This window comes from Pleuronectes platessa, chromosome 1 (assembly GCF_947347685.1).
Source record: "Pleuronectes platessa chromosome 1, fPlePla1.1, whole genome shotgun sequence".
Classification (NCBI taxonomy): domain Eukaryota; kingdom Metazoa; phylum Chordata; class Actinopteri; order Pleuronectiformes; family Pleuronectidae; genus Pleuronectes; species Pleuronectes platessa.
Window position 1 is genome coordinate 12,605,762 of NC_070626.1, and position 15,460 is coordinate 12,621,221.

A 15,460-nucleotide genomic window follows, 5' to 3' on the forward strand; every position below is an offset into this window, starting at 1 on the left:
AAAGTTCCCATAATTTGAGAGTTTAATTTAATAACAGTGCTGAGTTTATTCTCTGCAGGATGTTTGCGCTTGAGGCCACTGAAAACATTTGTGTACACATCTGTCACACTGCCTTACAATATTCAGGTGTAGCCTGTATTCCCTGAACTGCAGGGCCTACTTCACCATGAGTATCGCAGCCGTAGCTACGTATGTAGGTCAAGAGCTTTTTCATTTTAAGTAAGAGTGGAAATTCCCTAGTCTCTTTTTTTCATTCCAGTTGAAAGACTACGTCCCCCTCAATGAATCAATTCAACAATTTGAGCAGCTATGCTGATTTTTTAATCAAATCCATGTAAGTAAGACTTGTCCCATCAATTATACATTATTTTGATTTGGGAAAATTACTGTAGCAAAATAAATTATGATTAAAACATTTAAGTGAGAGTTCTGGCCCAATACGCAGCTATATTAAAAAATTTTTTTGTAAATGTCTAGAAAATTCCGGGTAGTTGTCTAAATGAAAAGGTCATCACATTGGGCTCTGATGTCGTCCACCACAATGCTACCCAAGATTAGAAAATAATCATGTTTTTATTCATTGCAAAAATCTGATGATACTTTTAGAGTACAGTCCATTGTTTTAGGGTGTGTTAAATTTTCTAAAAATGCCAGAAAACGTTTTTGATGGTCTTGTTCTTTGAACCAGTCTACTACAGAAAATCTAATGCTGTACCATGGCAATAAAAACACGATGTCAATACCACACTGCTATCCACCCTCAAAGAAAGTCCCATCTTCAGTTTTCAATTCAAGTCTCAAAGTGAATCAAAGTGTGAGTTTATACTCTCATTGAGACTCAAAACAATGCTTCTGTTGGATGAATAAAAAAGGAACAGGCCATAGCTATTGTGTATTTGTGTGTTGTTTTCAAACACGGTTATTAGCCCTTGTATGTTGAAGGGTCAAATGAATTACCTTGCTGACAATGTTCTAGTTCCAAATAACTAATACAATATTCCACCATCTAGGCAGCCTTTCAAACATGGGCTGATGCTAAGATGTTGGCTGGTAATGTTAAGTATTCACAACCAAAGATATATTTGTCTTTGCCTCGATGAGCAGTTAATATTGTATGTATGCCACAGAAAAACACAGATATGATCGGTCATCTAAGTAACAATGTAAAGGTTAATATTTCAGAAAGATATCAAAGTGACACCATGACAAACAAAAAGGAGTAAAGAGTCATACCCCCGGCCAGGATCTGCTGCTCAAGTTCAGCCATCTGCTTTCTGTAGGCCCTGAGTGCTGCTTCCTTGAATGTGGGTCGAAGACGCTTCTTGGGTGGGGCCTCTGCAGGCTTCTCGTCGGCAACATTTTTGTTTTCATCCTCCTTTTGTTGCTCCACTTTTTCAGACACCTCAGTGGCCTCCTCAATTATTTCATCTACCTCCTCTAACTCTTCATCAGCATCGTCCATCTCCTCTGTCACATCATTGTCCTCAGTCTCATCCGGCTCCTCTACATCAACATACTCCACCATTGCATCATATTCAGCAGTGTCCACAGTGAATGGTGTTTCATAATCCTCATTGTACTCTTCATTATACTGCTCATCCAAACTGCAATCATAGTCCAGAACACAAGCCTCTTTACCTTCCTCGAAGTCCTCTGTAGCTTCAAAATCTTGTGATGCCTCAAAATCCTGACAGACATCATCTTGAGATGCCTCAATGTCGTCAAACACATCATTGTCCTGAGAGGTCTCATACTCCTCTGTTGGTTCTTCTGTCTCCTCTGTCTCATCTGCATACGTTCTGTTCTCCAAGTTTGCTAGTACCTGCTCCATCACCTCAACATAGTGAGTCTCATTGTCTACTGGTTGTTCACCAGCTTTAGGTTCTTCACCTGTTTTCTCATCCTCTGCTTTGCAGAAAACAGGTTCAGTGCCGGCATCTGAGTCTACTGTGGAGCTGTTTGCATTGGAGGTGGACAGGGTGCGGAAACGTCCCATAAATGATGAAGAGGGGTTGGTGGGTTCCTCTGGAGGAGTAGGGGTAGTCTGAGCACCTGTCTTCCAAACAACTTCCAGAGCTGATTTGGCCCTCTGCAGTGAAGAGCCAAAGCCAAAACCAAAGGATTTCTCACTAAGATCTATGCTGAGCCTACTGCTCCAAGACTTTGGAACCTCCTCAACCTTCTCAGTTCTAATCTCACTCTGGCTGCAGTACATACTTGAAGTCTTATTCTGGGTCTGGTGAAAGCTATGATTCACATCCAATTCAGGGAATTTTTCTCTGGGAAGTGTTTTGGAATTTACCTTGGGGGCATCTTTAGAGGCTATTTTGGATGTTACTTTAGGGGCTTCTGTTGGGGCTGCTTTAGGGGTGTCTATTGGGGGAACTTTAGAACTCTCTTTCGGGGCTACTTTAGGGGCTTCTGTTGGGGCTGCTTTAGGGGTGTCTATTGGGGGAACTTTAGAACTCTCTTTCGGGGCTACTTTAGGGGCTTCTTTAGATGGAATTTGTGAAACTTCTTTTGTGGGTACTTTGCCAATCTCCTTAGATGCGACTTTTGGCATCTCTTTTGGTGCCTCTTTTGTGGGTTGTTTTGCAGGTTCTTTGGTAACCTCTTTAGCAGCAGCTGTCAGACCTTCTTTAGATGCAACTTGTGGGAACTCTTTAGCAATGACTTTAGGGGAATCTTTTGGGGAATCTTTAGGGGATTCTTTAGGGGTTGAAATAGGACTCTCAATTGGGGTTATTTTAGGGCTCTCTTTGGGGGACTCTTTCGGACTTTCTTTAGGAGTCATTATGGGTTTATCTTTTGGGGCTACTTTTGGAGCTACTTTAGCAACCTCACCAGAAGCTGCCTTAGATGTCACCTTAGATAATTCTTTAACAGTGGGCTTTGTGGCATCTTTAGGTGTCTGTTTAGAACTGTCTTTAGGGGGAGCTTGAGTGGATTCTTTAGCTACGGATTTCTGAATCTCTTTAGGTAACTCTTTAGGTGCTGCTTTAGAGGTCACTTTAGGCATAGCCTTTGCAGTTACCTTGTTACAACTCTCCTTTTGCAATATTTTGGTGCTTTCTTCTTTAGTAGCCAATTTAGTTTGTTTATGTGTCACTTTAACAGCAGCTTTAGGGGCATCTTTAGATAGTACTTTTGTGGTTTCTTTTGTCTTTGCCTTACATACTTCTTTAGTCTGGCGAGCAGATGTCTTGACAGACTCCCGCTCTGTCATGTGAGGAATGATGTGTGTGGTTATTGGTGGAAGAGAAGGTTCTCTGTCAAACATAAATTCTTCATCTCCCTCAAATTGCAAATCAACCTCCTGACATTTAGTGATGTTCTCTGGAAAACCAGGGATGGTTGATGGGTCAAAGGGACTACTGACCTCTATCGAGGCTTCCAAGCCAGAGTCTGCACCTTGTTCCAGATGATGCCAGTCTTTCCATGGTGATAGATCACCTTGCAGAGAAACCTGGGAGCCACTATAGTGGCTTCTGTCCCCAGACATGCAGACAAGTCCATTGCTCACCCCACTGTCAATAGTTTCTGTTGTCTCAACCTCATTGTGTTCATAGTTTGGATTTTCCTGGCTGAGTGGCACACTAGGGCCAGCATACCAGGAGGAAGACATGTCTTCTTGTTTTCTCTGCCACAGTTCTTGATCTGAGGAGGACAGCAAGGAGCAGCCATTGACTCGTGTAAAGTACTGGCTCTCTGAAAAGTCTTCTGAGTAAGACTGGCAAAGTTTGGAGCAGTCAGACTCAGAGCGGCTGAGTTTAGGGGTTGAATACTCACTCTGAGAAAGCCAACCAGGGGTCAGATCAGAGAAATAAGCCTTGGCATGCTTGTCTGGGTCATAGTAAGAGTCATCAGTATAATTAACTGCTCCTGAGAAGCCTGCTTCTTCTCCTGACCTGCTATGGTCATGGGTTCGCCTCTTCTCTGATTTACTCTTGTGAACAGGCTTTGAAATCACCATTGCATATTTATTTCTGCTTAATTCCTCCAATTCTTTATCACTGTCCATTGAGTCCCAATCATCACTCTCTTTATCCTTTCCAGAGACCTTTAGATCCATGCTCTCGTAGGTTTGTGAGGAAGGCAATGCTTTGTCTTTTCTCTCCTTTCCATCATGAGTTAAGCTATCAGTAGAGACTGTAATGCCTGTACCTTTAAGTTTGTAGCATTTTTTCAAGACTATATCCCTATCTTGTGTTGTTGCAAAAATTACAATAATAGGGCGGGGTTTTGCATTTGAACATTCTCTCTGTTGCCCTAGCCTATGAGCAAGTTCAATTTTGATTGTTTTGTGGGCATCAATGAAACCCATTTTGTCTTTTAGTAATTTATATATCAGACTCTCTGTTTTTTCGTGCCTTTCTTCGGGAACATTGATAAACCGCAGGGTTGAATTATTAGCCTGGTGGCTAACTTGTTTAATGTAGTCATGGATATCACGTGTCTCTCTTCTAGACTGGACAAATCCTGAGCGAAGCTGCTCAATCTCACTCTGAACGACTTCCACACTACTGGAAATTTCATCAATTGAGCTTTTAAGAGCATTGACATGGCCACGCAGCTCAGACAGTTCTGTCTCTATCTGGCTGATTCCTTGAAGCTCCTTAAAAATCATCTCCATGACATCCTGTGTTTGACTGATGCAACCTGTGGAGGAGGAGCCAGGCTCCAGGGTTGAACTCTTTTGCTGCCGTCCAGCACGGTCCAAAGACTTGCTCCGAATGCCCAGGGTTTTTCTCCAATTGCTCACCTCGGAGTCTGAGGAGACACATTCCTGACTCTTTTTCCATTTTCTTAACTTGCGTAGAGCACCCAGCCTAAGTGTGTGTAGACTGGAGCGTTCCACTCTTTCCCCCTCAGAACTTCCATCAGAGGGAGCCAAACTGATGAGGCTCTTCCTGTTTCGTCTTACTGGCATTGTGTGTGATTTATGCTCATCCAGTCTCCGGACAGGTTTTATCTCACTCAAAGAGTCAGAGTAACTACTATCAATCGAAAGAACCTCAGGATAGATGCTTTCATTATTATTCAAAAAAGGAGAGCTTTTTGGAAGTCCATTTGCTATAGCTACACGATAACTGAAAGTGGGTGACAAGGATGAGCAGTCGTTCTTTCCGTCGTCGTCTTCAAGCGATATGTTACGTGCCGAAGAGCATTTGGAAATATTTTTCACTGTAGTCTTCAGTGTAGTAGAAAAAGTTAGATTGTGCGCTTGCAAATCAGCGGCCGATTTAGGTTCTTTATTTTCGCTTCTCTCTTTCTTCTTTATTGGGTTTGCCAATTTCTTTGTAAACATTCCTTTGCAAATCTTTTCAATGTAGGATGATATGGTCTTGATTAGGGCAGAAACCATGGATGACTATCCGGTGGACTGTTTTTGATCATCTAGTGAAACGAGAAGATGGCTGAGGATACTGTGGTACCGAGCCAAACCAAAATCAACCTGTGCTTTGCCTTGAGTAGCTCACAATCACTCAAACTGCAGGCCCCCTAGAGAATCAGCAATAGTCTTGAATCCAGTCGCCTTCCTCCAGAAACGAAACATCTCTCTGAAACACAAAAGAATATTTAATTAAATTTTTCACAGATTCTCATTTCACATTTATGCAAACAGGAAATACTTTATTGGTATATGCTTTGAGTTAAATACTTAAAAGGCACTCAATGAGTGCTCTCAATGAGTGCTCTCAATGAGTCATCTCCAATTTTAATGCAAAAGAAACAGGTGATGCACATGAAGAAAATACAGTTCTTCATTTGAGCATTCAAACAAAGGACAGCTTTTTTCTGTTTTATTATTTAATGATATGGATTATTAACACAGTTAGCTGTGCATGGCTTTATAGCAAACCCCATAGGGCATTGAAGTCACCAATCAAATTTAGACATCACTTAAACTCTATGCAAGACATGCTTACAGAGAGAGGGGAAGGGAGAGACATAGAGTGATAATTGTGTGTTAGTTTGTATGTGTGTGCGTGTGTGTGTGTGGCAGTGCAGGGATTGGGAGGTGGATAAATCATTTCCCATTTGCATGCACATATATTTATGACTGTATATACATTAATGTATGTATATAAGTGTCAGTCAAGGTCAATATACCCAGTGGCTACACTGTTATATCCAACATCTACAGCAGGAGATAGACATTTATTCTAATTGCCTCAAAATACTCTTAAGAGAGTGTATATGGTAAACAGGAAACACAAAGCTATGGTCATACTTCAACAGTGAGTTGATCATAAATAAATATTTAGCTTAATAAAAAAATGGTGGTGTTAAAAGACCTGATATTTGGTCATAATACTTGGTCATTGGTTAAATCACTATTATTATTACAAATATTTATTTTCAACATAGAAACTGAACACACAACACAGACTTTCTAAAATCATCAATGCTAACACAAAATTGTAATTGATTATATTGATGAGGGTCGTGACGATTTGTTTCAATAATTATGGTCCTGGAATATAATTAACAGGTATTTTTGGTGTGGTGTGGGTGCCAACTCAGTCAGTGACATATGTTGTCACACATGTATTGTCCGAATTAGATTCATTGCAATTGATTCAGCCATGCAAGTATGATAATCCATATGTGCAACTAACTAAAGTGGGCATATCGAACAGTATTAGACGTTTAACAGCTTGGAGTTGTTTGAGAGGTGGGTTTTCTATAGAGTGGAAGTGGCCGACTGAGTCGAAAGAGGGTAGTTTGTTGTGCAGAGGATCCGACAGCTGCTCCACATTAGTTCTGGTGTTTAGAACATGATGTGTCTACAGTCTCATGATCACAGAGACATGCTCACTTCAAATGAGCTGTGATATATAGCATCACAGTTAGCTTTTATTGCAGGGCTCTATAGACGGACCAGGCATTAGCAAATAGAGCTTAAGACCAGGTTGCCGGCATCGTGTGGAGGAATGAGTCCAGGAGGTTGACTATTGGAATGAGGTTTGTGGTAGGCTAGGTTGCTTGTTCAAAGAATTTACATTTTACTATTTTTAATACTAAAAAGTCCCCTGCAATAGAACAATTCAGAAAGAATGAGCTGCAGTTTACTGATTGTACTCTAACCTCAATGGTTTTCAAATCTATAAAATGAATTACATTAGAATCTGTCCCAAAACTATCCTGGTGTAGTCACAAATGAAAATAAGTCAAATCTCATTATCAAAATTACTTGACTGAGATGGATTGAGAACAGGCTGAGGTGAAGAGGGATTACAGTATATTTTATGGTATGAGAAAGTTCATGACTCAGCTCTCTTGAAGACTGGGATGAAGCCAAGAGAAGCCTTTTGCAACTGATAGGTCAAGACCTGAAACTGTCCCCCCCATAAATAATCACATCAGATATTGTATGAAATATGTCCTGACATTGCGTCTACTACTTTCACCGACATGTTCAGCTCTCGTCTGAACTTACAGCTGCATGTGAAAACTGAGAGATGTCATAGCACAAGAGTCAACTTGTGTTAATCAGTTAGCAGCTGAGGGCCTTGACGAAGGGCACCTTTAGTGGTAAGGGTAAGACAAATTATGTTTTATCAACCCGCTCCACCAGGATAAGAGAATTTTCATGTTGTTTTGTCATTTGTTATATTTGTTTGTTTTTTACACGGGAGGTTATGTTGTCATTGTTTGTTTGTCTGCAATTTCCCCCGCGAATAACCCATTGACCTAAATGGAAACAAAGTTATTTTAAGGGGACTTATATCTATGACTATGTACAATTTGATGCGGCTTGATTGCATTTGAGTGCCAATCTAATATATATTGAAATGTGGCTGTTTGTCTCTACATATCATAGACAGATGTCCAACTGAGACCAAATTTCATTATCTAATAATAAGTTTATAATTTATCAAAACACTACAGACAACAAAGCCAGCGTTGAATAGCCAACGGGTTCGCTGTGATGGATCTCTCAGGATGGCAGAACAAATTGTCCGACCGGTCAACTCAGGGGCTAACTGCTGTTTTCAACCAGCAGGTGGGTCCTCACTTCCCTGAAAATGCCAGAGCGAACAGCCATCATTTGGATAAATTGAACAAAAATCCTAAATTCAAAGCCCCCCACCTAGGTTGTGTTGTCTGATTAGATCAAATAGCATGTACAAATCACTTAGATCATTTAGCATGTACAAGCTGAGGCCTCTCTCAAACTCATTTTAGCTTTGTAGAAAAATGATGGTGGGAGAACTTACAGTTGCCACTCCTGTCTGAAAACAGGTAGATGTAAAATACCATTTGGATGGCAGCCATTTTGACATGAAATATAGGTTAACACAGGTATTATTAAACATATTAATGACAGTTCTGTTATATTTAGGTGGAGCCTTAATTTATATGATTAGTGTATTCCTGTGAGTCAGAGCTTTTGTCTTTTTAAAGGGTGGATGAATTAACTTTCCTTGAGCTCTGCTGTGAATGAAGTTTAGTGGTGTAATCAGGCAGTGTATATGCGCGGACAATGATTGTCTTGGTCTTGAAGAATGCCTACCTTTTGTCATTTACATGTTAGTCATTTTTATTAGGGGTCTATAACACATTTACATGCTGTAATATTCAAAAAATACACGATGTGCCTCATAAAGTATTTTTTCTGCAATGCTTCCTTACGTCCTCTGTCGGAAATGATCCATTTGAGCTTTTGGCCCAGTCCTGCTTAATTTGCACAAAAAGCTATATGACACTAAAGAAACGGGAAAACACTGAAAAGCCGAATATGGGCACTTTAAGAACCAAGATGAAGCTTCACTGATGGCAGTTATATCAGATGTGGTAGGAGTCCTAGGGTTTAATTATCTGGTGGACACTTTCTATGAGAGGAAAGAAAAAGCAAAAAGTACCTTGTTTAAAGAAAGACAAGTCATGCTGTTATGTGCATGGTAATGGTTATGACTGGATTGATTTACAGTGCAACAAATTGTCAGGCTCAATGGTTTGTTGATGTGAATAAATATTTTTTTTAATGAGATCAAAATATCTGAAATGGAATATTAATATGCATACAGCAGCACAATGTTATACATTTAAAACAAATCCATTCACAAAATAAATACGTAAAAAAATTGGATAATAAGTTAAAATATGTTTTTGTCTTGAATCACTTGAATAACAAAACATTGTGAGCAGAATGAAAGTGATATTAAAATGAACATGTGATTAAAATAAAAATGAGCTGGGTGACATCAATAGCCGTTTAAAGAAAATGAATCAATTGGGTACAAAATAAATTTGTAGACTATTGTGGATGATTCCCAAAAAATTGATTAAGATCAGCGGCAGCAAATAAACTCTACTGTTGTAGCTGAACGTTTGATGTCGGCCCCTGCAAGACATTGTTACATTGTTCAGCGTGAGATTTGTTTTCTCTTGTTATCGGATCAAACTAACTTGTTTGCACGGGCTGCAGGGGTGCATGTGATGCATGCAAAGCATGGGCTGTTGTTACTGGAACATGAAGCTATGTTGCTCTGTGCTTCTCTGCGTTAGGCAGTGCTGGAGACTGACCAGATATGACCTCTAACAAAACTTCAACATTCAAATATCTATGCAAAGAGTTTAGGGGATATTCATTCATAGTATAATTTGTAAAAATGATAGCTCATTTTGGAAAGTATCTTTAACATACTTTTTAATCTGTTTAATCTTGTTGACTGGCTCACCCATTACAGACCAATTATTTTAATGCATGTTTGCTTCTGTTTTGCAAAGTACTGCATGAAATGAATTAAGTTACAGCCCCAATCATGTCCGTCGGCATCTGGAATATGTCACTGTTTACTGTAGCAGACACTGGAACATCACTTGTTTACAGCAGTGTGCTGCTCTGTGGCTGCCCTCTGTCCAGACAAATCACACTAAGAGAGTACTAATGTTTAATGAGTGCTGATTACCAATTAGGGAGCTGCCTTTCTCTTTACAGAGCCAACACCCTGACATCTGCATGTTAAGGTTTGACAAATGAAGCATTCACCCTCTTCTAGAGCTGGAGTTGGTTCGCAAATGACTTGATAATGCCCATGAGGTATCGCCTGTATCGTCCCATTAGAGCGTAATGATGCAAGAATTGGGAGAAAAGGATGACAGATAACTAGACCACCTCATCCCACATGTGCATGTGCATTTTGAGCACAGAATCTGCTAAGATATGGTGGTGTATAGAGACTCGGCGGCAAATGAGCCACAAATGAAATGGTTCCATTTAATCAGAGCCATCATGACAAGCACGTGTGAGAATGAGATTACATGTGGAGTTATCTATGTGTACGGTATCTGAGCTATTGTTCACCCTTACTGATGTTTTTTAGCATAATAAACGCAGATTCATTGTAATAGAAGTCCTTATGTAGCACCTTTAAGAGAGATAAGTGGACAGCAGTTATGGTTTTTATAATAGAACGACTGGATTTATCAAAGTTTGTGCTTACAAAAACACACCTTCTACCCACCATAAAATAATAGTAATCTCAATCCCTACTTTAGAAAGCGGTTATTGTGCTACTACATATGATGTGGTACATAATAACATTTTGTGTCCATGTGTTCAAGCAATTATTATACTGTATGTTCCATAGCCTAAAGCATGTACGCTGCTTGTTCCATCTGATAAAATCCTGAGGACCTTTGAGCAACGCACTGAACTTCCAACTACATCAATTGAGATGTCTTATATGTAACTTACTCACCAGCTAAGAGTCTAGCCTTTTATAAAATGACTTCCTCCATAATCAATCTGCATGGTCAGAAAACTGCTCCCAGACAATTGTTGCCAGCTACTATGACAAAACAAAATCTGGGAACTCCTGGGGTCCTGAGGTAGAGTCCCTCCCACATGTGAGTCAGACTGGAGAAACCTCCAGAGAAAAGGGGAACACCTCAGCCACACCCACTCCTTCTGCTCTGAGCCACTACTCCCCCAGGCCCCGCATTAATGTCCAGGGACCGATTTCAAGCCCACTTCCCCCAACCACCTAAATGCATCCGATGAGCAGAGCATTCTAAAACACTGAGCTTCTCTCCCTTGCACAATCTCTGCCACTCTGCTTCAACGGAAATGAGTGTCAGTAGGAGGCACAATAACCTATTTCTCACAACTGTTCAATCTGCTCTATTTTCCTGATGAAAAGCGCCTGCACACCAATTTGAGTTTATTATGCTGCAGGTAACTATACTACACGTTGCATGGGCTTTTCAGCTTCTTGTCGTTCCGAGTCAAACATGGGGGAATATCTTTTTGTGCAAACCTTTAGAAACAGATGCATACAGATGAGAGATGCTTATGCGTTACGTCATGTCTTCAGAACACATTAGTGTGGATTATGGCCGAGTGTGGATTAGTGTACATGTGGGAGTGTGTGTGCATGCCTGTGTGTGTGTGTGTGCAGCCGTGCGTGCACACACATGTGCACCATCTCTGCCTGGGTGCTTTAAAGCATGCATTTGCTGCTCTGAGAGGACAGCGAGGCATCATAGTGGGGGGATGAGCGTGTGAGGGTGTGTGCATCCTCAGATCATATTGCCCTCACGCCCATCCTCAGCCTTCCCTTCTCCCAACCTGTGTATTTCCCAACAGTGAAATATCTGCCTGCAGCCGTATAGGAAGCCAGCCAACCTCACAACAGATTGTCTGCTCTCGTACATCAAAATATTACCGTTCATTTGGCCAGCATGACAAGACCCACGTCTCTTCGCCTTTGCTTAGTGTGAAACAACAGCATTGCTCACATGCGTGCATGTTGTGCGTTCTGCATAACAGCATGGGGAAAGGTGAGAATAAGAGCAATGGGACATTTGTAGGCTCGACAGTGTTGGTGTCAAATCTTGGTTTTTGGAGCAAAAAGCAAAACGACTAGATAGCATTAATCAGGTTTGAGTGTTTTTCGCCTAAGCTATAGGTCGTTAGATAGATGATGCCATCTGTCCGCATCATTCTCAAATAGCGTTTCATTCATCCTTTGACAGGGCCACAGAGGGAGGGGAGGGAAGCAACAAGAAGATTTAGGGTGAAGTCGGTATAACACTCAGCCTCCACACACACGGTGCATGCACACACAACACGCACCCAGTGCCCGGACGAGGCTCTGCCTGCTGCACATACCTGGTTGTGTAAAATCTCCTCCGTGCAGCTGCAGCAGCAGGACGCCCAACGGTGTAGTGATCACAGCGAGCCGTGTGGAGCCGAGTCCCGCGGTTTCAGCGAATGGTCGGTGCGAGGGAGACCAGCGATGATGCTGGGGAGGAGAGGCAGGGAGGGAGGGGAGAGGAGAGCAGCTCGGTGCGCAGCTGGCTGCTAATACCAGAGCTCAGAGCATCTCCCCGCGTCCGTCAGACACCACATCCCACAGCCCTGCCTCCGCGAACACGCACAACTCTCCTCCATGTCTGTACCTCCGCCGCCTCACCCGCTCCTCTGCCGCGCTCCCTGTCTGCGTTATAGGGATGGGGGGGCACAGATGCTGCCTTTTGAGTTGCTCCAAGATTGGCACACACGCGCGCACACCCTGATCGGAGACAGTGTTACGGTGTCTAGTCCAAATATTGGATGTAGACAGACTGGAGGTGGTGGTGCTGATGGGGAGGCAGACAGCGATGCGGCTGTTCCAGGCTGCCCAGACTGAGATTGTGCTGTCCGGCTGGAGAATGTCTGTCCCTCCCCTGTACAAAACTCTCTCTCTCTCTCTCTCTCTCTCTCTCTCTCTCTCTCTCTCTCTCTCTCTCTCTCTCTCTCTCTCTCTCTCTCTCTCTCTCTCTCTCTCTCTCTCTCTCTCTCTCTCTCTCTCTCTCTCTCTCTCTCGCCTTACTCAATGAGAGAGCTCTGCACCCCTACCCCTCACCCCGCATAAGACGCCTTGACTGAGAGGTAAGCAGGGACGTGCAGAAACTGACGGAATAAGCGTGTGTATATATTCTTTATTCTATAGGGCTATAACTGTTTGATCTGCAGAGACACCCGCACATTGCGATAGACACCGAGTGATGTAATGAGCAAATGAACCTTGGAAACCAAAGATACGCGCTGAGGGACAGTGTGACGCTACGGGGCTGTTGCTTTCATTTTTTCTTGTAAGGGGGGGGGGGGGTTGGTGTGCAATTGTCGTGCACGCGCGCCCAGAACCAGTTTTGCGCACGGGCTCATGGGCATGCCTGAGGGGCACGAGGAGCACACTGTCATCATTTTCTGCCATGCACACACACGAACACACCAACATTTGCATTGACTTAATGCCGACCCACTCTGACCATTGCCACAAGTAACCCAACCCTAACGTTAATCAGTGACCCACGAATCTGATTATTCACAATTTTAAATGCAGCTGTGTCTTTAGTCTTAAATGTGCCAATGAGGGTAAGCTGTGACACACACTGCACCCACAACCATATATTCCTATCTTATTGCATTCTCTAGCCCCTTACTCCAACCCTAACATTGAGGTATTTATAACCAGCAAGTCTCTCAAATGGTCCATTGAAAGTGGGCCAGAAAGTGGGGGTCCACCAAAATGTCCTCACAAAGATATTTCTACAAGTACACACACACATGTTTGGACAGCTGTCCTTATCAGGACTTAGCATTGACTTCCATTCATTGTAGAATACCTTATCCCTAACATTAATCATGACCACTTCCCATGTAACCACATCAACCTAACCACAATTCACATCTTACCCCTAGCCCTAACATATGAAGATTTGCCTCATTAGGACCACGCTCTGATTCCCATTAAGTAAATTGGTCCCGACAAGGTCAGTGTTGAGGCTGGAAAAGGTTCTAAATAGTTAATAAAATCACACACACACACACTTTGTATTATGCCAGCCAATGTCCAGGCTCTTCAAGACCATTCCCATCTGCATCACACACACCCATACAACAGAGCTCCCAACACGCTCACACATCATCTTATTATGTCTCTCACTGGAAATCTCACCACACATGATTGCTCATTGGCACTGCAGATTAGTCCACGACGTCCTCCGGCATATAAAAGAAACATCGGCGTCGTGAAATGTACGTGGCACAGATTCACAGATGTGGTAAAAAATACACACTTGTTCTGAAAAGAGAAAAAGAACAGAATGCAATCAACCTCATGACAAAATGGCAACAGAGTAGAGGCAGTTGAAGACAATTGCCTTAATTTGTCCTTGTGCGACATTTGGCTAATTGAGTCCCTTTTTAATTCCTGGTTGACAGGGACAAATGAAGACGGACACAACGAAATGAAAACATTACAGGTAGAGTGTCACATGATAGTCCACATTATTTCACCCACTCCTCCTGCTTTCGTGGTGATTAAGCATACATATTAAACCCATCTCTCTCTCTCTCTCTCTCTCTCTCTCTCTCTCTCTCTCTCTCTCTCTCTCTCTCTCTCTCTCTCTCTCTCCCCCCCCCCCTCTCTCTATCTCTCTGCTCTGGTGCGCGTGAGCCTGCCTCCCTCCCTCTGTCAGTCTTGCTCTCCTCTCAGCTGAGATGTGTGTCATGCGTTCCTCCAACAGCCACTAATTGTCTGGCCTTCTAGCGCAATCACATTTCCCTCCCCACTCTCTCTATCTTTTCTCTCTGTCACATGGGAGAGTGGTAGGATGTTGGAAGATGTGTGCATGTGTGTGGTTTTGTGTTGAGGCAGTGGGGGTTGGAGGAGGATGGAGGATGCTGTGTGTATGGCTCCTGCTCGTCCCCTGCTGGGGGTAACAGTAGCTGCATCCCGGAATCTCAGCTGTTCGTGATCCAATCGGACCCAAATTATCTCCTCCAATTACCGCAGCACATGTGTGTTTGGCCAGAGATACCAGAGCAAATGCTGATTTATTTAATCAATTGTCATGGTGCAGTTCAAATCTAATGTGATATGAGACTGGGGTAAATGGGCAAATTAATTGTGTTTGGACAATATTAAGATGGATTTCAATTGTGCATAATGGATTGCTGTCTTTCACAGATGATTCACTAAATACAGTGATTTCTCTCCAAAAAAAACACATTGTTTGGTTCACTCCTTTCCCAATCCACCATCTCTATATATCAGTTTGATACTCTATCCTTTGATACGCTTGTGTATTTCATTCTCCAACTTTCTGCCACTCTCTTCTTTCCAGCCGTAGCTTTCCCAAGCTTGGGCAACAAATAAAATACTTCTCCCTCCTCTGATTCTCTGGCTCTGACTGTGACCAATCAGAATGGTCAAATTGAAGTCGTCCTTTAGAGACAAATACCTCTTTGAAAATAAGCTGAATATTTGCTAGTTAACAAGTTAAACTGTGCTAAGACATTTTCGGCAAAAACATTCTGATTTGGCAAAGGTCTACCCACTATATCTTCAATACACCCCAGATCACAAATGACCCCAGATCACAAATGACCAAATTAAATCTGTTTTTATTCTTTAGAAAACTAGCTGGACTTTCAAACAAAACTCAATTGATTACTGTA

At 42.2% G+C, this 15,460-nt stretch overlaps 1 protein-coding gene across 1 annotated transcript in view; it reads right to left on the reverse strand.

The window, feature by feature from the left end:
* The window catches only part of LOC128439663 (protein unc-13 homolog C), a 98,464-nt gene extending 93,099 nt beyond the window's left edge, over positions 1 to 5,365 (reverse strand). The window contains exon 1 of the mRNA XM_053422039.1: positions 1,234 to 5,365. Within this exon, the coding sequence (XP_053278014.1) occupies positions 1,234 to 5,365 (4,132 nt within the window). The remainder of the gene's footprint in view (positions 1 to 1,233) is intronic.
* Positions 5,366 to 15,460: the final 10,095 nt, after the last annotated feature.